This window comes from Leishmania braziliensis, chromosome 24 (assembly GCF_000002845.2).
Source record: "Leishmania braziliensis MHOM/BR/75/M2904 complete genome, chromosome 24".
NCBI classification, from domain to species: Eukaryota; Euglenozoa; class Kinetoplastea; order Trypanosomatida; family Trypanosomatidae; genus Leishmania; species Leishmania braziliensis.
In genome coordinates, this window is record NC_009316.2 from 483,048 (window position 1) to 504,718 (window position 21,671).

The window sequence follows — 21,671 nt, forward strand, 5'->3', positions numbered from 1 at the left end:
AAGGAAAGGAGAAGGAGAGGCGCACAACCCTGTGAAATCAACCAAGGAAAGGGAGAGGAAAGCACGAACACTTTGAGGGGAAAGGGGAGGTACACGTGCTCGGGTAAGATGCCTGCGTTTACTCAGAAAGATGGCGCCCCTCCACTCCACCTTAGGAACCGTGTAGCGGTCGTGGGTGTGTGTGTGTGTGTGTGGGGGGGGGGGGGGGGGGGAGTATGAGTGAGCCAAAGGGACGGAGATGTGGATCGTTTTTCACCGTCATCGCCACCCTCAGCGACAGCGGCACCAGGAGAAGGTTGAAAGAAGAGAGAGCAAGAATAGCGGCGGCAAGGAAAACGAAAGTGGGGAGGGAGGAGATGATCGAGAAGGTGATTGTGCTGAGAAGATCGGGCTCATTTTGCCTCTTTGTACACAACCGTCAAGTCGTCCCCTCCCCCTCACTCGAGAGAGAGAGAGCGAGAGCGAGCGAGAGAAACGACCTGCCAGGGTAGCCGCGCCTGTGAATTCACCGACGCGGACACACGCGCAGAGAAATAGAGAGAAAGCCTCGAAAAGGGTCTTTAGTCTCCGGCAGGAGAGAGAGAAGCGGGAAAGAGTGGTGCACAAGTCCATAAGCCCAGACATCTAGCACTGCCAGTAGTTATCGGTTACGGCTTGTCTCTCTCTCTCTCTCTCGTTAAACACCAGAGAGCGAGAGAAACACTGGGCTCTTCTCCCCTTGCTACAGACGCGATGGTACACACTCGCATGCAGCTGTGCGTCTCCTCCCTCTACCCCTCCCTCACTCAGCCCATGCATTCATTATGGTGCTTGCCCACACGCAGGTACCCACTCGACCGCACCGCTAGATGCTAGGAAAGGTGACGTGGCGCAGAGAAAGGGGAGAGTGCAAGAGAGAAAAGAAGAGAGGCGGAGGGCGTGATGGAGTTCCAGGCGCTCACTTGAGCACAGTGGGGGGAGGGGGCGGAGGGGGGGAGGTGGTGTGCACCGTTTAGAGCAAGAGAAAAGAGAAGGAAAAAGAATGTGATGAGGACGCACGGCAAGAGGAGGCAGAGCGTGGCGAGGAAGAGACCAAACCGCATACGCATACAACCAGCCACTTTTGTTTTGGTTCTCACCCGCTCGCAGAGTAGGGTGGGGCGCTCTCCTCCTCCATGCGCAGCCGGCGGTGGCCATTGCGCATGCGACTGACAAACTTCTTCTTGAAAGAAATTTCGTGTGGATGCAGCAGCAACGCGTCCATTGCCACGCGGTTGCGCTGCAGGTAGGCGACTTCCTCTTGACCACCAGCATAGGCGCCTTGAGCGAAGAGCGCAGGCAGAGACACTTGGTGAGAGACGCGCATGGCTGGCTGCTCGGCATCCGTGTAGCTGCTGCCGTCAGTGCTGCCCTGCGCCTCTCGCAGGAAAAGTGCCTGATAGACAAGCTGCACCCATCGCATCGTCGCCTCTTCCTGAGCAGTGGAGGCAGGTCGGAAGCGCGGACCGACGTCTGCCGCTGCAGTAGCGGTGTCAGCATCGCGTGGTGGCGCAATTACGTCTTGGGTATGACGACAAACCACAGTGCACCCATCGCTGTCCTCCGCCAGTGCCCCATAATCGCCCGGCGTGGGCGGTGGAGCCGACGACGACGATGCTGCTGCGATGCGTACCACCACGTCCTGCAGACTCGCACTCAGTACCGCCGGGGTGGGTGCCACACCCATCAAGGGCGTGTCTGGCGAGGCCCTGTGCTCCCCACCACCCTTCTCCGCTTCCCCACTGGTCTGCTTCGCCCCAGCCATTTCTCTCGTTGCGTGCCCGAAGTCGATGGGAAGCACCTCGCCGCGCACCACCGCCACAGCAACCTCGGTAGCCAACTCCGTCAGCGATATCATCGATGGCACCAACTTGCGCCGATGAAACAGTCGCAGCCACTTCTCCTGCACCTCCCGTTTTTGCGCGGTCGTACGCGCGCTGCACAGGCGCTGCCACAGCGCGTACCGATCGCGCTGCGGTGCGTCGCCACGTGTGGCGCCAGCAGTGTCGCAAGTACCTCCTTTTCGCTCGGAGGAGTCGGACCAAGAACCAGCAGTAGCTGAAGCCGACCGCGTACCAGTGGCGGTAGTTGGTGGAGGCGGCGGTGGAACGCCGTACACGACGACCACCACTGCACGCTGCAAAACGTGGCGCCGTATCCACTCGTGCAGACGGTGCAGGAGTCGGTGCTCCCGTCGGGTAAGCGCGAACTCCACCTCCGGAATCGGGAGCGAGGCTTGGAAGAACGACACCCGCAGAAGATCCTCGCGCTTGCGCCCGTTGATGGTAGCCACAAGCGCATGGATTCGGTGCTGGAGTGTCTCAGATAACGGCGATGCTGCATCGTCTACCTCGACGATGGGCGTCTGGGCAGCTAAGTCGCCCTCCTTGCGGCGTAGCCCTGAGCCTGGGCTCTTCTCTGTCTCTCCGTGCGTCGCCGCCAACAGTGCCTGCCGATCAAGGCACACGCCGCACACCTTCTGCACCCGCCCAAAGCGCCGCACGTCGAAGCGGCCACTCCACGCAACGGACAGCCGCACCGCCTTCACTGGCACCTGCAGCTCGCGTGCAAGGACGGCGCGGTACTGGTCTCTCAGCTGATAGCTGTAGAATGCAAAGCCCACGAAAAGATCTGGATCGATGCTGCCGTCCTGTGGCATGACGGGCAGCGGCTGCTCGAGGATGACCCGGATGCGATCAAGGTTACGCTCGTACAGCTCCTCTAGCTGCGTCCTTCCTGTCCGAGAATTCACGTCCTCCAGCCCCCACCCTGCTGTCGCGCCATGACCCCTCGCAGACGGAGCAGCAGCGCCATGCGCAGAGGACGCACCTGTGCCGTCGCCATCGACAGAGGCGCCGTCTTCGTGGTCGTTTACTGACGCCACCTCCGGCTTTGACGGGGAAGCATCATCGCGGCTGCAGTCATGTGGCGTCTGCAGCCGCAGTGTCTCGCTCTTCTGCCCTCGGCAAGACCTCGTGTTGCCGTGAACAGGCGCTTGACCTCGTCGCTTGTGCTGCTGAACTCTCTTCTTGTATTGCGAAGCTGATGGTGGCAAAGAATCGGAGGGGGGGCGCTTGCTATGAGAGCCGCGCAACCGGAGAAAGTCGTGGGATGGGCTAGGCGGCGCACGCGCGACTCCTGTGGATGACACACAACAGCGGCAAGGCGTTGCTAGTGCAGCACATGACGCACGCAAGCACGCGAGTGGCGAGCGAGTGCACAGGGCAGCGCTGGCCAGAGGCGACATGCTCGCAGCGGCATCAGCAATACCGCCCCAAGACCTCATCCAGCTACGTGCCTCGATGTCGCCGGCGCCATCCGTCTGCAGTACGTGTCGCCCCAGTGTCCATGTGGAACACCGCTCGCCCCTCAAGGAAGTCCGGAGAGGCGCTGTGCCTGGGTTCAAATCGGAGAGCCTCTCTTTCGCACGCCGTCCTTGGCGTAGTCCTCTCGCTGCTGGCCCCCTGGGAAGGGCGAGAAGACCATCAGCGACGCTGCGGTGCGGTAAGGACGCACTGGTCATTGCCACCGCCGTCACACACACCCATCGCAGATGCATTGCTTGCTTGAGCGCTGATACTTTAATCGTCTCACTGTCACAACACGCGTCCGCTTTTCGGAAATAATCCAAAAGAGAAAGAGGGGAAGTGCAGAAACAACACCAGACCAGAAGAGAGCCCTGGCGGCCACACGCGCCGTCACCACGACAACGGCCTTGCGTCACGGAGCAGAAGAGAGCCGATCACTCACGCACACAGAGAGAGACACCAATACGCAGGGAGACGTCCCCAAGAAACAGACACCGCACAGAATGATGGTGCGTTGATGAAAAATGTTCGTGTGTCTGTGTGACCCTATCTGAGTGCGAGCTCTTAGTGGTACTGCTCTGTAGAGAGGCACCGCAAGAGCCACGTCCGTCGCTTCGCGTGCGGTGAGCAAAGTAGCGCAAAAGAAAGCGGGAGAGAAGGAAAGGGGAGGCGCGAGGGCCAGTGGAGGAGCTGCAGTAGGAAACACGTCTGCACGTATGTGTGCATGTTCATGCCTTGATGATGAAGGGGGGTGCCCCCTGGGACGTGAGGGGGCCCTCTTCCGCGTGAGTCCCCACCGCCACCGCCACCACCACTCGGCCCATGGCCTACACGCAGCCGCGCACGAAACAGCCTGAAAAGCGCATTCGGGGAGAGCGGAAGGGAGCGACTAGCTGACATGGGCGTGGTTGAGTGGCACTGCGGTCCGCATTAAACGGGCCCACGCGTGCGCTTAGGGAAGGAGAAGAGGAGGATAGTCGTCTGCTTTCGACAGCAGCAGCAGCAGCAACAACAGCAAAAGCGACATCCGCGTATTTCACAACATTTCCTGCCTCCCTCGGTCTCCCTTCATCAGCATCAGCCCTTCGGAGCATTCAGCAACGTTATTTTTTGTACGCTCGTGCCGGGCGCCCACCGCAGCCGCGCCTCCCTTTCTCCACTCTCTGCGGGTGTTCGTGTGCGTCGCCATTTTTCATCGGCTCAGTGAGCACCACCGACAGCGGCCGAAGCGCGGCAAACTTAACAGAAACGAAGACAAACAGGCGATCTTGTGTGAGGAGGCCGCCAGGTGTAAGGGCAAGTATGCAGCGCCCACGCCCTCTCGGTCAGTCCCACCGCCATGCCAGGCACCAACACACAACGCAGATGGCAGACTCGCGACTACTCGAGGTAGTAGGAAAGCTGTTTTAGCACCGCCGTCGACGGCGGTGGGGCAGCCGCGAAGGCAAGCCGGTTGGTTGCCCCCTAGCGCATCCGCCGTGACCGGGGACGCTGGAGTCGGCTTCTGGTCCCCGGTGGGGATCATCGTCCCTCCCTTCACCGCCACGACCCGCGATGGGCAATTACCAAGACCGTCGACCCGTGCAGCTCATTCGCCAAGACGCGGCAAATGGCGCGGTCCGTCTGCGCCTCAGCGCCGGGGTGGACGATATCTTCCAGTAGAAAAATCGGTGGCCTGTTCAGCACCACACATGCCAGGCTTTGCGGTGCTGGCAACAGGTACCCCTTTCACCAGCTCCGCACTTACACCCTCCTCAAAGAGCGACGACAAGGACAACGACCCGAGTGCCAGCGCACTCGTCGCCCGTTTGGCGTTCCCCTCATCCTCCTCAGCCGAGAAGCCGCCACTGCAAAGCCTGCAGCGGCTGTGCTTGCTGTCCTGCCCTCGCACCTCCGACAACCGCCTCGCATGTGGCATCGCTGTCAGCCACCGCATGAAATGCGCTGTCACCTCCCTCGTAGTATCCTGCGGCGCTGCGACACACAGCCGACTGCTCGTAGAACTCGATATCCTCAAGCACTTCAGCGAGTGTAGAGGTGGTCTCCTCGCTAACATACGCCATGAGGGAGGCGTCGCCGTCGTGGGGATGTGCTCCAGTCCTCGCGGAGAGCACTACCAGCGTCCCCAGCGGTCCTCCGCCGAGGCGCGTCGGCAAGAGCCAACGCCAGACGGGGCTCGGCAGACGGGGCGTAGGTGCGCGATAACCAGTTTTGCTGCTTCGCAGATAACACCGCCACCATCTTGTCCGCCGCACCAACCACAATAGGCGGCTGCGGACAAATTCGCAGTTGGAGCTGACCCGTGAGGGGGCTGCGCTGCTCGCACATCTCCATTAGTGCGCCACAAGGAGGGCCGCACACACACCTCTGGCTCCATAAGCTCGCGCACGCCAATGACAACATCCAGAACTCGGTGAACATCCTTTACGAGGCACAGCGACAGGAAAAAGATGTAGAAGACCTCGATACCTTTCGGCGAGCAACTTGAGGTACCACACTTGATCATAAAGGTAACAGGGGAGGTTGATCGCACCCACAAGCAGCTTGCCAGCGCTTCCATGACCGCCACCGCCGCCCGCGGCACCCCAGTCGACGGTCGTGCCGGCTCTATAAAACCAGAGCATGACTACCTGTCCTGTCCTCTTGTCCGCCACCGCGTACGGCGGTCCCTTCTGGAGGAACACAGCGTCACCGGTGGAGCGCATCGCGTGATGCAGCCAGTGCGACAGCAGCAGCCGCAGCCGCATCCAGGAGCAGATGATGAAAGCCTGTGCGCCGTGGTGAACATATCAAACACAACTCGGCAAGGACGATGCAGAGCCGTAACACCGAGAAATACCCGGTGGGCATACCGTCCGTCATGGTCAGCAGCAGGACGACGCAGCTGGCGCCATAGAGGTAGTAGAGCAGGGCCAGGGCCAGAGCCAGGGGAGACGAATAAGGAGGAAACGCCTCTCTCGCAGAGATGATCTTTGACAGTGTAATTCGCCTGGGAGTGGCACTCGTTGCGCTGGAGCAGAGGGTGCGCCGGCGCAACGGAAGAGGACCCCACAAATATGCGCAGCACCCCAAGGTTGCCGCCGCAGCGTGGTAGCGGACTGCTTTGGCCGAATAGCAGCAGCGCCAATCTCGTCTGCAGATCCCCTGGCGCTTGTCGTTGTGCCCTTGCTCTTGCTGTCACTGTGGTGATCCTTGCACCTCAGAGTGGCGAAGCTGTTCGACATGACAGCGGACATCACGACATGGCTCTGTTCAAGGAAAAAGACGGAGTCGTGAATAGCTCACACGCTCTCCACGGAGATTGACGCCTGAGAGAAACTGGAGTGCAGCATGACGGCCGCCTCCACGCCTCTCGGGTCCTTCTCCGCGGAAGCGCTCAGTCCTGCTGTGCCGTTATGACTGTTCTCATTGCTGCTCCCTTTCTGCTTGGTGACACTCTGCGCATGAAGTAGCGATTTCGGCATCGTCTGGAAAGAGAAGACGGTGGCGCGGAAGAGAATGGAACTACTCAACAAGACAAGAATGAGCAACAAGTGGAAGAGATGGAACATCACAGCCAGCAGCCAGCTCGTCCTCGACTGCAAGCTGACGGCATACGCGAAGGCGCCAAGGAACTCGGAGAGCGACGCCGGTGGAGAACCAAAAAACAAAGCCACCGCTGCCGCGACTGTCGCCGTTACCAAAAGTGCTTCCACTGCCTTGTGAACAGTTGTTGGCCGAGGGTGACGACACATCCGCGGACAGCGCAAGGATCGACGTCGAGGTCGTCGTGTCAGAGACGGCGGAGTTATCAAGCGACATCGCCGGACGCGGTGACGCCAGCTGGGTGGAGTGGCTCATGGACGCTCCTAACGCAGGTTTAGGGAAGAGGGAGTAGGTCTCACTGCGGCCGCGATCGCCAGGCGCGACCGTGTCGGTTGATATCCAGGTAGCGGATGAGCTTGACCTGTTTAGTGATGATGACACATCGCCTTGACTGCCGGACGCGTGTGTGCGTGTGTAGTACGTCGGTAAGAAGTGCGACAATGCGCCAGGTGGGTGAGGAAAGGGGGAAGCCTGCAGAAGCGGCGCTGCACCAGAGCACAGGCACACACACACACATGCATGCATGTACACACGGGGAGCGAGAGGAAGTCCCACCAAGGTCCCGGGGGGTACGCAGAAATCCGGTGATGGGCTCCTTGTCTCTTTTTTCCTCTTCTGCGCCCCTCTCTTCTGCCAGCATACGTCAGCTCAATGGCCCCACCGCTGCGCAGCGAGAGAGGGAAGAGAGTACAGGCAGTCACACGCGCCTTGTACACATGACAGCAACAAGGCAGGGGAGTGCGCGAGAAGGATGGAAAGAGAGGGAAAAAGCGAGGCGGGGTGAAAGAGTTCAGCGTAATCAACGTAAGGAAGAGCAGCGAAAAGAGGCGGAGACCGCGGTGCCACCCAAGACACGCATGTGGGTACTTTGGGGGTTGGGTGTGCTATGCGTGTATGAAACTGGATGAGGGTAGTAGTGATGGTGCCGGTAGTGTTGATGTGCTTGGGTGCCTGTGCTCCATACGGGGCTGCTAATTGGGTGGGAAGGAGGGAGGAGGTTGCGGTGAGGCAAGGGAAAAAAACGAGGGAGGCGCTGCAGCGCAGAGGTGCGCAGGTAAGCAGAAAAAAGGAGCGAGTTACCGAACTGCAGAGTGCTCGCAGGTGCACGAGGCAGAGAGTAAAGGGGTCAGTGAGTGCTGTCATGGGAAGAAGAGGAGGAGAAAAAAGGTGGTCAGGGTAGGGGGGATGTGAGAGGGGCGTGGAGGCTCAAGGTGCCTCCCTTCTCCGCTTTGGATGTGTCGGCGTGGCGAGGGGGGAAGGCGAGGAAAGAGTGGTTACCGCTGACAGAAGATAAGAAGACAGCCGTGCGCTCTCTGGCACGCGCCAACACGTGCATACTTGATGCGCGCTCCTTTGGGGGGGGGAGGGTCTCGCCTGTAGGTTTTCCTCCATAGTCGCGCTCGTTTTCCCTCTAGTAGTGGAAGTGGTGGTGATGCGTTTCTTGACGTGCTCATGTCGCTACAGACGGATAAAGAGAGTAGAGAACAGAGAGAGAGAGAAGAGGAGGAGGAGGAGTGCGGAACGCAGAGAAGGTGGCGAGATAAAATGTAAAATGCCCCCCAGGCCACGCACACACGCACATGCACACGCACACACACACGCACATATATATATATATATATAACGAAGCGCATAACAAACCGTGAGCTAATGTACAGAGAGAGAGAAAGAAAAACATGAGAAAGGGAGACAGAGAAGAAAAGCGCCACATATGCACATACATAGAGGCGCTGAAACACCCTCTACGGAGACAGAGAAAGAAACTCCTCGTCAGAAAACACTCGATCGTCCACTCCAGCAGAGACGCACGCGCCACCCTCTCTCCTCCACCTTGATCGAGTCTTGCCGTGAAGAGGGGCGTCCCCCTCCTACTTAGACTGCTCATCGACACACATTCAACAACATAGGAAAGTGAAACGGAGAAGAAACTCAGCCGGATTCACCTGCATCCGGTTGTGGTAAGAGAAGAGGGTAGTCAGCGCCGAAGCACAGCCGCGAGAGAAGCTCGGCAAGCGCGAGAGAGAGAGAAAGAGGAAAGAGAGACACAGTAGTCGTGATGATGGTGGACAAGTAGAGGTTGTCGAAATTGCAGCACGGGACGCTGTGCTCTCCCCTAAACATCCTCCATCCGTTCCCTCTACAGCCCATAACTACGGCACCTTCACTTGTATCCACGGGTGCTGCAGCAGCTGCTGCACCGTCGGCCGCTTCTCCGGGTCGCGAATGAAGCATTGGCGCATGAAGTCCAAGCAGCCAGGTGTCGCCTCCTCTTCCGGAATCTCGGTTGGCATGCCGGTGGCGGACGCAATCATCATGATAGCGGACGGTGCACTCGGCCTGCACGGCCATGGTGGCCGCCCCGTCAGCATTTCTGCTACGGTGCACCCTACCGACCACACGTCCGCCTGGTAGCTATACCCGCTCCCGTCCCCGGACGCGTCCACCACCTCTGGGGCCATCCAGTACGGTGTGCCTATCACGGTGCTACTCTGAGACACGGCGTCTGTAAGCCGCCGCGCCGCGCCAAAGTCGACGAGTTTGATCTGCGACAGGGTGGCTGGATCAGCCGTGGTATCGACCAGCACGTTGTCACCCTTGATGTCACGATGAATGATGTGCTGGCTGTGCAGATAGTGCAACCCGGAGAGCAGCTGCTGGGTCCAGCTGCGCACCACCGAGGGTGGCAACGGCTTGAACTTTTTGACGAGGGCGGAGAGGGAGCCGCCGCCGACGTACTCCATAAACATGCAGATGGACACACTCTCCGGGTCGTAGTAGACCCCCTTGAATGTGCAAAGATTTCGGTGCCGTAATCGATGCATCATGTTGATCTCACGCGACAGCGAAACGAGCTCGAGGACGCCGAGATGATCTGCTGCAGCTTTCTTGTTGCCTAGCGCCACACACTTGACGGCGTGAAAGCTGCCGTCAGGAAGAAGGCCCAGGTAGACAGACCCGTAGGTGCCGCGACCGATGAGGGTGCCCCTGTGCCACTGTCGCAGCTCGCTAGCATTCCTGGTCTGCAGCATCTCGGGGGTGAGGTCGTCAGGCGAGAGTGTCCCCCAGGCAGTGTACTGCGCCTCCTCCTCTGCCGATGGGCGCAGAGACGCGATGACCTCTTCGGTGTCACCGCGGTCGCTTGTGGGCGCGTGCGCAGCTGCCGGGGAAGCAACGGGAATTACTTCTGCCGAAGTCCCCGCGAAGTCTGAGCCATCCGCGACCGCTACCCTGCTCCCGTCCTCGCGGGCTAGCGCCATGGGCAGCGGAGAAGTGGACGGTGGCCGCTGCTCGGGGGGCGGGATGGGGACGCAACTTTGGTCAGCACCGTTGTCCGTAGCGTCCCCCGTCGCTGCATCCTTCTCGAAGGACGAAGCGAGATTCTGATCAAAGGGGCCCGGGTCGGCTATCGATGCCGAAGGTTGCTTGGGGAGTGCGCTGTCCTTGGCGTAGATAGAAGACGCGCGCCGACGCTGTTGCTGTTGTTGCTCTTGATCAGAAAGACTCAGAGAAGCCCCAACGGCGGAGGAGAGCGTACCTCCGACTGCCGGCGTATGGCTAGTGCGCTGCTTGGGTGTGGTGATGGAGGTGACCTCGCTGGGGTCGCGAAACTCTAGCAAAGACGACGATGCCTCGGTCAAGGACGGGGGAAGCACACTACCGCCACTGCTCTTTCGCTTCCGCTTGCTGAGCTGCTCTACATCAAACGGTCGCAGCGTGCCCTTCGTGCCATCACTCGAGGGCCCAGAGACTGACCCCTTGGCGACAGAGGTCAAGGGCGGCATAGACAGGGCCACCTCTTTGGCTTTTGACTTCCTCTCCGTTGTCGTCTTGGACGCTGTCGTCACCGCCGTTGCTGCTGGGCCGTCCCGCTGCACGCCACACCGGCTGCAGAAACGCGCGCTTGCCTTGTGAAACGCCGCACCGCACTGCCCACACGTGGCCACGACACCGCCACCGTTGCCGGTGGCCGTCAGCGGCACGCATCCTCCATACATCTACACGAAAGTGTCAAGCCGCTAAGTCAACTCAGGAAGGGAGAGGGCGAGTGATTGGGGGAGTGATGCAAGTCTTGTGTGTGTGGGGCGGGGTATATGGAGAGAAAGAAAGAGATGAATGTGTTTGCAATAAGCGGGCGAGCAGCTGCCTTGCACACTTCTTTCCTGCTCACGTCTGTCGGATGGAGGCGCACTGATGGGTGGGTCACACAAGGAGAGCGCGCGAGCAAGGAAAAACAGCAGCAGCACATGCACAACATGAGAGAGGAGTGGAGCGGAGAGGGAGAGGAGAGGGCAACGTGGCACGAAAAGCGCAGCAGGGCGGAGACGGGGAGTGAAGCCAAAAGACGGCGAGAGGACAGAACCAAGCGCGCACAGAGGAAGAGAGGGAAAGAGGGCCTGATCGCGCCTTGCCCCCTCAGCCGGTTTGGTGCTTTGAGTCGGCATTGATGACGTTTTCTTTGTATTATTTCATTTTTCCTCATGTCACTTGGCGATCGCAAGGCAGTGAAGGGGGGAGGGAAGGAGGGGGAGACGGACACGTCTGAAGCGCTACGATGCGCGACAAAGCACTGCTGTGAAAGTCGCTGACGTAGCCCCGCACTCTCTGCGTCATGCGCTGGGCTCTCTCTCTCTCCGCGTGTTCCCTCTTTTCGTGACGAGGGCAAGGGCGGGTGCACATAAAACGAACACAAACAGCGTTGCTGTACTTGATCGACACCTCAGTCACCGCATTCAGTCAGCATCAGCTCACATGACGATGCCGGGAAGGGGTCCGGCGTGGCTGGCGGCCAATCACGTTGCCATCGCCTCCAGCTGCTCCGGCCTCGATGGTGCCGCCAGTGGCTTCCTTAGAGGCGCTCGTGTCAGCGGTACCTTGCGGTGCTTCAGTCATCGGGTACGTCTTCTCTATCTCAGCGCTACGATGCAACGCCAGAACATGCCTTGTCTGCCGCTGGTGCAACTCTTCCACCATACTACCGTCCACTCTGGTCACGTCGCCCGCAGCGCGCTTAACTGCCTCGACGATGCGCTGCGCCCACACCACCTCCGCCTCTGCTGGTGTGTATGCCGCGTTGGTGGCCTCAATCTGCGCCGGGTGGATTAGTGTTTTGCCATTCAGGCCCAGCCGACGACACTCCTGCAAACTGCGGCGGAAGCCGTTCTTGTCTGTAGGGTTGTTGAAGACACCATCGATGACAAACATGTTATGCGCGCGAGCAGCCAGCAGTACCTGCACGGTGCTCTGCCACAGCGGCAGCCGCGACGTGATGTACAGAGACTCCTTCGCCTCACCAAGGAGGTCACCGTCGGTGGCGCCAGACGCAGTAGAGGGTGCGGTCATGGGCAACTCCAGCTCGGCGCTCAAGTCGTTGTACCCCATGACGGCGTACTGATACACCTGCTGCTTGCAGATAAGGGGCGCCTGCATGACGGAGAGTGGGGATTCGAAGAAGGCCCACAGCTGATGGCACGGGTAAACGTAGTCCTTAACGAGCTCATAAGTGCGCACGGTCGTCTTGGGCAACGCTATGCCTTCAATGGCGGGACCGAGCAGACCTACCAGCTCCAAGTCCAGCATCGCCGTCGCCGGGTCGTAGTCGGGCGAGTTGATGCGCACAATCAGGCGGGGATACGTGTCGCCCGCCTCGACAGAAGTTTCACCACCGCCGCTGGAAACCTTGCCAGCCTGCTGGGTGCGCTGCTCCCTCTGCAGGTCTTCGATAAAAGCCTGAATGTTCTCACGTGCCTGCCGCTTCGACGCCACACCGACGCTGTCCTCGAGATCAAGGATGTAGCAGTCTGCCCGCAGAGCTGGAATTTTGGCCAAAGAGCGCGACTTTGAGCCTGGAACGAAGAGAACGCTGCGCGGGCACAGCGTGGGATTGCGTGAGATGAGCGGCGAGCGGCACCGGCGAGCTTGCGCGTCACTGACCTGCCCACCATGCCTTGTAGATTTGATTGATGCAGCGGCGGTGAAGAGGGAGGCGCCGCCATTATTCTCACAGAAGCGCTCGATGCCCGCCTGCGCCTCCTCGGTCGCCACAGCGTCGAGCTGGCGATCTCGATAGATCTGAAAGTCAAAGTAGAGCTTTCTCAGCCTACCCAGGAAACTTTTCCCAACGCTGCTTTCAGCGCTGCCGCGACAGGGCGAGTCGCTGGAACCTGAGGAGGGGGGCAAAGACGAAGACGAGAGACCCCGTCGAGGCGTTCGTGCTGCGGCAGTGGTGCAGTTACGCAGAAAAGGGTGTGAAGGAGTTGGTAGGTGGAGAAGCGTCACGGTGCCGCCTAGACGAGCAGCCCAACGCGGTGCGTCCGCCATACAAGTGATGAGCCTCCTCATCCTTCACAGGAACTCCCTCCAGCTGGGTGCAGCCAGGTAGGCGAAGGAGAAAAGACCCGCGGCTTCTCTCTTGAAGTTTGCTTGGGATTCTGTAACAGCGGTGTGGAGCGGAAGGAGGGAGGAGGGGGGGGGGTAAAAATGTATGTATATTTCTACTGCTATGCATGGGCCTGGGTGTAGAGCTTGACAGTTTTTTCAAGAAGTCTGTCCTCTGCACCGTCCCCTCTCCCTCTCTTGAGTGCCGCTGTTGCGCTGCTGCAGGGTTCCTCACTCTGCAACGCAAAACTGAATAATAAAAGAGAGAGAGGAAGGGCCGACAAGAACGATGACGATCACCATCACGATAACCTCGACGGTGGCGCGCGTGGTACGGCGCGTGCTGGCGCACCTGTAGGCGTACCGAGCAAGACGCACAGGCATTTACAGGCGCAGGCACGCATTAAGCACATCCATGCGTCGAGTACAGGCAGGAGGAGAGAAGGGGAGTGAGGGATGACACCCTTCTTGTCTTTCCAGCGCGTTTATTCCACCACGAATAAGCCAACTAGCAGACGCATACACAACCACAGCTCACTTATACCTCTGTTCTGCACTGCGGCTATATCACTGAACGGGACCAACCAACGCCGTCGGGCGTCGTTCCACCCCATTGCGTATCCCCACTTCATGCAGCGCAAGCGAGACTCAGCACTACACTCAACATCACCGCAACGCCGCAATGACAGAAAAGAACAAAAAAACGGCAGGCGCACGCCCATATGTGGATTGAATCGTCGGCACGATTTCCTGTGAGTCGGCACTAACGTGCTCATGACCGCACGTCTCTTCAGCGCAGTGTCAGGCCAGGCCTGCCCACCGACGCCAAATCTCCGCATAGCCGTACGCGAGGGCAGGCTGCAGGCTGCTTGGCCTCCCCACCCCTCCCCCAAAGAGAGGGGCACTGGGCCCTGAGATGCCACGTGCTGAAGTGGCTAGCCGTCGTCAGGAAGGAGTTATGGTAGGCAGGAAACAGAAAGAAAAGGCGCACGGGGAAAAAGGCGAAGCACACCAGAGTAGGGTGGGTGAGTTCGTTGCGCGCAAAGGGCATTGAGAGTAGGCGAGTGAGCGGCAGATGAGCGAGGCGTGAGCGAACGGGAGTTGGGTGCTACGAGGGAAAGGGAACGGCGCGCTGAGGAAGCAGAGTGTCTCGCCTGCCCCTACAACACATTGCTCCGTCATGGCGAATCCTCCTCCTCTCGCCGAAGAAAAGAGGAAGCACACGTGTAGCACTCGGAAGACATCAGCAGGCGCCACAAATGGGCTAGCGCTTCGCGCTGTTTTCCTTTTTCTACTCACCTGCGCACGTATTCCCCTGGGAGCACACGGCACCCAGGGGAATACGTGCGCAGAGAGGGGGAAAGGAGAGGGAGAAGGTGCTTTTCCTTAGCCGCTGCTGTGCGTGTTCGGCTGGAGGGTGATGGAGGGAGGGAGGGAAGGAGGGGGGGGGGGGCAAATGCCGATCCCCAGAACCGCCACCCTCCTCCGAGGAGTACGGCATCACCGCCGTCCAGCAGCCGCATGCGCATTCATGTACATGCGTTATATACACACACACACACACACACACTTCACACAGCCTGTCTGCCTTCACCGCTGTTGCGGCTCACATAATGTTTCGTCGGCCCTTCCTTCGCATGCCATCGTACGGATGCCATCACAGGAGAGGCGGTACCCATTACGCGCCACCCACGCCCACCAACGCGCAAGGACATCTCTACAGGAAGGACGAGAGAAGAGCAAAACGGAAGAAATCGCCCAGTAGTCCGACTCTTCGGCGACTTCCCGTCCCACAAAGACTTCGCTGTCGTCCGCTCTTTCACTGGCCAAGTGTGGAGGTGACGCAACCTTCCCTCTTTTCACCTCTTGATTTCTTCCGCTGTGGAGTGCCACTGATTATGCCCGGCATCTCAGCGTGTGGCATTTCAGGGACCCAGTGCCCCTCGCTCTATGTGGGGAAGCCAAGCAGCGCCCCTGCCCTCACCTTGCCAAATGCCGAGTCACTTCTGGTGGTAACAGGGCCAAGCACCCACGACGAAGGAAGGTCAGAGCGATCTATCGCTGCGGACATCGGCGGGTCAGGTCCCTGGATGGCGTTGCGCCGGGAGCGACCTGCGGTAGAATGGGATACGTTGAAGAACTACAAGGCGAAGTGAAACCCGCGAAACGAGGCCGCTGTGGTCATCCTGGTGAAGCGGACCAGCCGCACGGCGAAGAAGGACAGCACAGAATGCGTACATTGAAGCAGTTCGAGAGAGAGAGAGACAGTGCGCTCGGGTTGGTAACTGCTGGCAGAGTCCGCGGAAATGGAGCCGTGCGTGCCTACAGGCACCCCTGCAGCTTGGTGTACAGCTCCCGTAGCTGCGTCTCTACCTGAACTAGGTCATACCTGGCACGGTGCTCTGTGAAGGCAGGGTGGGTAGCGACGGCACGCACAGTGTTGTCCTCACTCATGAGCTCGCGCTTGGCGTCTGTGTCATAGTTGGGGCCCATAAATTCCGCCTCCACAGGGGCTACCGACACATAGGCATTTCCAGACGCCACCATTGGCACCCCGTACACACACGCGCGCCACCTGTCTCACCTGCGCGTATGGAAGAAACTCGAATAAAGTGCGACATAGCCGGCGCCTGGTCGCATCCATCCAGACGGCGTTGATGAGCGCCACCTCGTGAAACCCAGCTACCACGTCTGCGTGACTCACCAAGTAAAACTGCTCCGCCGCACTGGCATGTGACGCGTACTGCGTGTCAACGTACACCTCAAAGTCAATTTCCTTGGCGATGCTGATGATCTTGCCCTCATCGACGATACGTGGACTGCTGCGGCTGATCCAGAGCAAGCGTGGGCGTCGATACGAGTTGCGATCGCCCTGATGCGACGTCGACAGCGCATTATCCTGTGGTGGCCAGGCAGCCCGTACTGCAGAGGTGTAGAAGATGCTATCCTCCAGGGGCGCACCACCAAAGTGCCGGTTCGCGACGCGGCGCATGTAGTTGTATCCAGACTGGCTGAAATTACCCTCGTCCCGCACCCCCGCCGATGGCACGATAAACACACCGCAGAAGCAGTACATCGGTTCCCGCGACCACTCCCCAGCGCGAATGCGGCTGATAGGGGCAATCGAGAAGAAGGGCGACTCTGTCGGCTGCGAGAAGGCGTTGGCCAACCGCCGCGCCACCTCAAACGAGTGCGCCGTCTCTTGGGCAGTGTCCGTGGCCGGGTGGGAGAGGAACAGCACTTGCTTCTGCACTTCGCGCCACGCCTTCTTGTCCTCCTCCGAGTCGAAGCCGAGGCCGAAGCCTTCCTCCATGAGAGAGCTCCACCCCCGTAGGCCCTCGTGCATCAACGTGTAGAGGTACCCAGCTTGTCCAGGAACAGCCATGAGCACACCAGCCGCTGGTACTGTGGTGAGCGGGGGGTACTTAACACCACGCTTCAGCACCGCGTCCGTCAAGTTCGCGAAGAAGTTCTCGTACTGCCCCAAACTGTAGGTCGGCGTGATGACAGACACGTTCGGCGGCAGCGCTGCGTACACGCGACCCGACTGCACGCACATCGGAGCTCGGATGTTCGAGAAGAGGCCACTCGTCGCCACACCGTGCGGTGACTCGTAGAGGCGTATGGAGTTGAGAGAGGAATGGCGTAGCAACGGCGTCTGTGCCGCGGCGCACCTTGCCCACAGTCCACTCACAGTTGGCGGTGACGAGAACCGCGTCGACACCGTAACAGGAAGCCGCTGCGGCCCCCTGGTGTCAGAAGGCTGGCGATGTGAAGACGGCACAGCCGTCGCTGGAGGGCAACGGCGAAGCCAGCAGTCGCGCCTACCTGTGTTGTCTACCGCGCCGCCTCAGCTGTAGGGCCGCACTCCGGCGTAGGTGCACGGTGACGTCGTACCGCGCATCGTCGACCACCACCACCACATCGCATAGGAGCGCACGTCCTCCCACTGCTCACCCAGTTCCTTGGGACTCCGCGATACGATGTAGCCCACAAAGCCCGCCACGGCAACTATGAAGAGAAAAATGTATAGTAAAGCAACACAACTCCTGCCACATGCGCTGGCCCACCGCTTTCTGTGGCGGTTGGCGTCCTGGTGCCGGTCTATCAAGTCGCTCACTGTCGGATAGGGCTCTCGCTGCGCAGGAGAAGAGCGGCGCAGCCTCAAACGGTTCATCGCTACGAAAGAGTGGTGCTGTGCGGCCGTGTGTGTGGAGAGAGATGCGAGAGAGGGGAGGCTGAGGTTGAGGTGGGCGGATGGGGTGTGTGTGCAGGAGTAGCGATGAGGCTGTCGTGCCGCCCTTCTGTTCGATTTAGGCCCCTGCCCCCACGCATGGGAGCAGTACAACACAGCGAGGAAGAAAGTGGCGTCGATACGCAGAAGAGCAGACAGACGCACAAGCGCACGCGTACGTGACATGCTGAGGCACGTGTGCGCGGAAAGGCAAAGGAGGAAAGGGGGAAAGCCGTGAGAGAAGGTTGGAAGCGACGAGGGGAAAACAAGAGGGGGGGGCGGTGTATATGTCGTCACTCAGTACAACTCCCTCTCTGTCCTCCTTACTCTTGACACTCAGCCACAGTCAGTGTGCGACTGCCACGTCAGGGTTAGTGCTGCGGGCGGGGAGTCAGCTACGTTGGCCTGCATGGTCATGGGTGGATGTGAGGGTGGCCTTTGAGAAAGAGGGGGGGAGGAGGAAGGGGAATGGTGAGGGCGGCACAGAGAATAGGCAAAAGAGAGGGAGTGTGCAGAGGAGCGAGACCACGCGAAGCTGCGTAGTACGGAGGCACCTCGAGTTCTCCGCTACAACACACGATGCGCTCAGGCGCAGTAGGGCCATAGCACGCGCACATGCGGCTGGAGAAGGAACAAACGAACAAGTCAGTTTAAGCTCGGGCGAGCACACCGGCCGCGACCTCCACGGAGTGGTGGTCGTGGTGTTAGCGCAGTCAGTGCTCCCCCCCCCTTGTCAACGATATCGGTGTTGTTTGCTACTGCTTTCTGCGAGAGTGACGGTAGTTGAGCAGGTCGACGCTCACCGCCTCATCGGTGCGAGGCGACACCGCGGTCGTTCTCGATGCCGCAGTGGTTGGGAGCGTTGCGGGCGGCAGTGCTCCGCTACTAACGTCGCTGTGCGTGGCTTTGAGGACTCTCGCCGTCTGTGCGCCTTGCCTTTCGAGATGCATCATTACGCATGACATCGAACCACCGTTACCAGTGCCAGACATCGAGAAGTCGACATCCACCTTGCGCTGCTGCCGCCGAGCCTCGCTAAAGAGGTGCTGCACGGTGTGGTTGCTCGTGGAATATCTCGTCACCCTCGCTGACCGGTCATCAGCTGAGCTCCACCCAGGATATTGGCGATGCCCAGTGAGTAGATCGGTGGAGCCGTACAATGCAGTGTGGTTGTCACGGCTACCGCGAGTGGCGCCGTCACTGTCGTCCGCAGCTTCATAATCGTCGTCATCGTTGACGACTCTACCATCGAGCGGGTGCTTTTCAGAAAAACCACTGGTATAATTCCTGCGCATTGCAGCACCACCACCAATGCGCAACACGGGACGACATGTCAGCAAGTTTTCCCTTTTCCCCTCCTGCGAGGCGACCTTCCGTAGTCCGCGCAGCAGATAAGCTGACACAGGGTCTGCAAAAGCGAGCGCAGCTGTTTTGCCAGTCACGGCCAGCGCCTGGTTCTTCGCTCGCCGCTTTGCAGGAGGCACGCGATCATCATAGATGACCAATGCCGCTTCCCATTGTCGCTGAGCGGCAGTCAGAGCGGCAGACCGAGACACGAGAGGCGACGCTGCGCGATCCACAGAAGAAACAGCACGCTGGACGGGCGACAAGGAAGTCGCTAGTGGCGGTGGCAAAGGTGGTGACGCGGATGGTGACGACGGAGGGCCTCGGCGCTGCACATCCACGGTCTTCGGTTGCCCTGTATCTACCCTGCTTCGCTCCCTTAATAGGGCACTCGTAGCCGAAAAAGAGCTACATTGTCGCTCCGCATCATCATCTTCAATGAGTGAGAGGACAGCAGAGGTGCGAATCGCTCCCGGCAGGCGGGGTGCTTGCCGCTGCGGGCGAGCAGGCAGGTTCACAGAAGGTGGAGACGTGGAGAACGAACTCGCATGCGCCGCCGCTGACAATGGCTCCGCTGCGCAAGCAGCTTGAGTCGAGAGAGTGGAACCAGGGGGTGAGGAAGGCGCTGCTGGGATAACCACTGGCTGTACCACTGTAGCGAGAAAGGAGCGTGATGTCGTGTGTTCGCTCTGGAGAGTGTGCCACCTGGGTCGTGATGGAGCTTCGAGGACGCTGGACGGCACGAAGCCGCGACCCTGGGCGCTCACACGATTGTACATGACACCGCCCGGGCCGGACAGCACAGGACAGCCACTGCCTGAAGCGCTGCTTCCGTCATGAGGCGCTGCAGTGGAGACTTCCGTTGGAGTCACAGTTTGTCTAGCAGCGGCAGCAACGAACGACTGCGTGGTAAACGGTGGAGGCTGCTGTGGAGACGCGGAAGATGTTGATGTGTCCGCCACCGCAGCGGTGGTCAAAGGCACTGTGAGCTTGCGTATGGATTGACCCGGTATGGCAGTGTCCACGTCTCCGGTACGGTACCCGGCGCTGGCCGACCTGGCAACCCGAACGGGTGCCAGTAGGGTAGCAGCATCATCCGAGGAAGACGACGAGCTCGAGGCCGCCAGAGGCACCTTAGGGAACCTCATCGGTGACACCACGACGCCAACCTTCGTCTGGAGAGGCTCTTGTCTCACTTCACTAGGACCACCTGTATAAACTGGAACAACGGCGGCTGCGACGGTGGGGGTAGCATCTATTATGGTAGACCTCATGCTGGTTGTGCCTGGAAGGGATGGTGCAGTTGCGGAAGGTGAGGCTGGACCACGCAGCGCAGCCATGGCGGTGGTGGATACCGCGGCTTGCGACTTTCCGGCTGCAGCGCCAGCCGAGAAAGAGGTGAAGGAAGTGGTAAAGCCGGCGTCATCAACGGCTTTAGGGGGTGACGCTTCTATCCGTTCGAAGAAACCCGTTGCGGCCGATCGTGGCTGCACCGCATCCGAGCAAAGTGCTGGTGTGTTGGAGGCAGTCGGTGATGGTGCAGAGGCAACCGCTACCACCACAGCAGCATAGCCAGCAATGGTTTCGCCTGGCATGGTCTGCCTTTCCTCCTCCATTGTCGAACACGTAGCCGTCGAGGTACACAATGCTCTCACAGGTGAACCAGCGCTCTGCACATACTGTCTGGTCTGCGCGGTGTCGCTGTCGCCGTGCTTACGACTGTCCATGTCGTGTCTCGGTGGGCGGGTGTTGCTGCCGCTGCTGGTGGTGCTCCTACTCATCTTCTCACTCAGCACGCCCTTTTGCGTGGTGGTGATGGCGGCGGCGGCCATTGGCTTCCGGAAGTCTGGGGGGAGTGCAGAGCGAGCTGGCGACGAGGACCTCGACGAGGATGTGAACAGTTCCAACGAGCTCGAGGAGCCTGCCCTTGGAGGATGTAATGCGGAAGGGGCCACGGTAGCGGTCAACGATGAGGGCCTCTGCGACACATCCGCAAGACGGGACCCCGCCGTCGCAGCTGCACTCGCGCCACCTCGCCACCTCGAGGCTGGCCAGCCTACTCCATCCTCGCTGTCGCTGCTATCAGTGTCTTGACCGTCGCGGAGGCGGAACTGCCGCACCGCGAGGACAGGCTGCCCCTCATCAGCGCCGATGGACATAGTATCATCACACCACACTGGCGGAGCCTGAGAGAGGAGCTGGGGAAAAGGGCGACAGAAAGAGAGAGAGAGAGAGAAAGAACGAGAGCGAGAGCCCGCCGCGTGAGCGCTGTGCGGTGGTTTCGCTCGTATGTGAGTGTGAGTACCTCTGCGTGTGTAGGAAAGCGGCTAAAGTCGCCAGATGCCAGAAAAGACAGGAAGCCGAGAAGAACCGAGAAACGGTGACGTCTTCAGTGGAGACGACGGGGGAGGGGAGGGGAGGGGAGGGGAGGGGGGATTACACGGGTGGTGGTTGAGGAACAAATCGCCGCCCCCCTCGCCCCCTCTCGCCACCTGGTGAGTGTTATGGCGCCCGCTACGAGGGCGAGGGAAAGTATGCGGCAACCTCCCAAAACGGCGGAGAAAACAGGGGAAGTGCTCTGTGCTGCTGTCGAGGACGACAGAGAGGGAGAGGGTGAGAGATGCCATGGAAGGTGTGAGGAGACAACCAAGGGCCCGGCTTTCATATCCAACTCTTTCCATTTTCAAATAACATAGAAGAATATAAATCAGCTTCCGCCGCGGACATAAATGCACACACGCACGCACGCACACACACACACACACACACACACACACGTGGATGTCACATGACTGCAGCCTCTTCCA

The 21,671-nt window shown here is 59.8% G+C and overlaps 5 protein-coding genes and 1 pseudogene across 6 annotated transcripts; all 6 read right to left on the reverse strand.

The window, feature by feature from the left end:
• Positions 1 to 1,114: 1,114 nt before the first annotated feature.
• On the reverse strand, positions 1,115 to 3,304 carry LBRM_24_1390 (conserved hypothetical protein; the record flags this gene model as incomplete). The annotated part of the gene is made up of 1 exon (XM_001565354.2): positions 1,115 to 3,304. The coding sequence occupies one exon, from the start codon at positions 3,302 to 3,304 to the stop codon at positions 1,115 to 1,117; it is 2,190 nt and encodes a 729-aa protein (XP_001565404.2).
• Positions 3,305 to 3,738: 434 nt separating this feature from the next.
• On the reverse strand, positions 3,739 to 7,629 carry LBRM_24_1400 (annotated as a pseudogene). Its single transcript is given in 2 exon segments — positions 3,739 to 7,608; positions 7,612 to 7,629. Coding segments are annotated over 2 exon segments (3,888 nt in total).
• Positions 7,630 to 9,061: 1,432 nt separating this feature from the next.
• On the reverse strand, positions 9,062 to 10,693 carry LBRM_24_1410 (putative protein kinase; the record flags this gene model as incomplete). The annotated part of the gene is made up of 1 exon (XM_001565355.1): positions 9,062 to 10,693. The coding sequence occupies one exon, from the start codon at positions 10,691 to 10,693 to the stop codon at positions 9,062 to 9,064; it is 1,632 nt and encodes a 543-aa protein (XP_001565405.1).
• A 958-nt stretch (positions 10,694 to 11,651) lies between these two features.
• Positions 11,652 to 13,250, reverse strand: LBRM_24_1420 (conserved hypothetical protein; the record flags this gene model as incomplete). The annotated part of the gene is made up of 1 exon (XM_001565356.2): positions 11,652 to 13,250. The coding sequence occupies one exon, from the start codon at positions 13,248 to 13,250 to the stop codon at positions 11,652 to 11,654; it is 1,599 nt and encodes a 532-aa protein (XP_001565406.2).
• A 2,512-nt stretch (positions 13,251 to 15,762) lies between these two features.
• On the reverse strand, positions 15,763 to 16,845 carry LBRM_24_1430 (hypothetical protein; the record flags this gene model as incomplete). The annotated part of the gene is made up of 1 exon (XM_001565357.2): positions 15,763 to 16,845. One exon carries the CDS (start codon positions 16,843 to 16,845, stop codon positions 15,763 to 15,765), a length of 1,083 nt encoding a protein of 360 aa, XP_001565407.2.
• A 1,430-nt stretch (positions 16,846 to 18,275) lies between these two features.
• On the reverse strand, positions 18,276 to 21,023 carry LBRM_24_1440 (hypothetical protein; the record flags this gene model as incomplete). Its single annotated transcript, XM_001565358.1, has 1 exon — positions 18,276 to 21,023. The coding sequence occupies one exon, from the start codon at positions 21,021 to 21,023 to the stop codon at positions 18,276 to 18,278; it is 2,748 nt and encodes a 915-aa protein (XP_001565408.1).
• Positions 21,024 to 21,671: the final 648 nt, after the last annotated feature.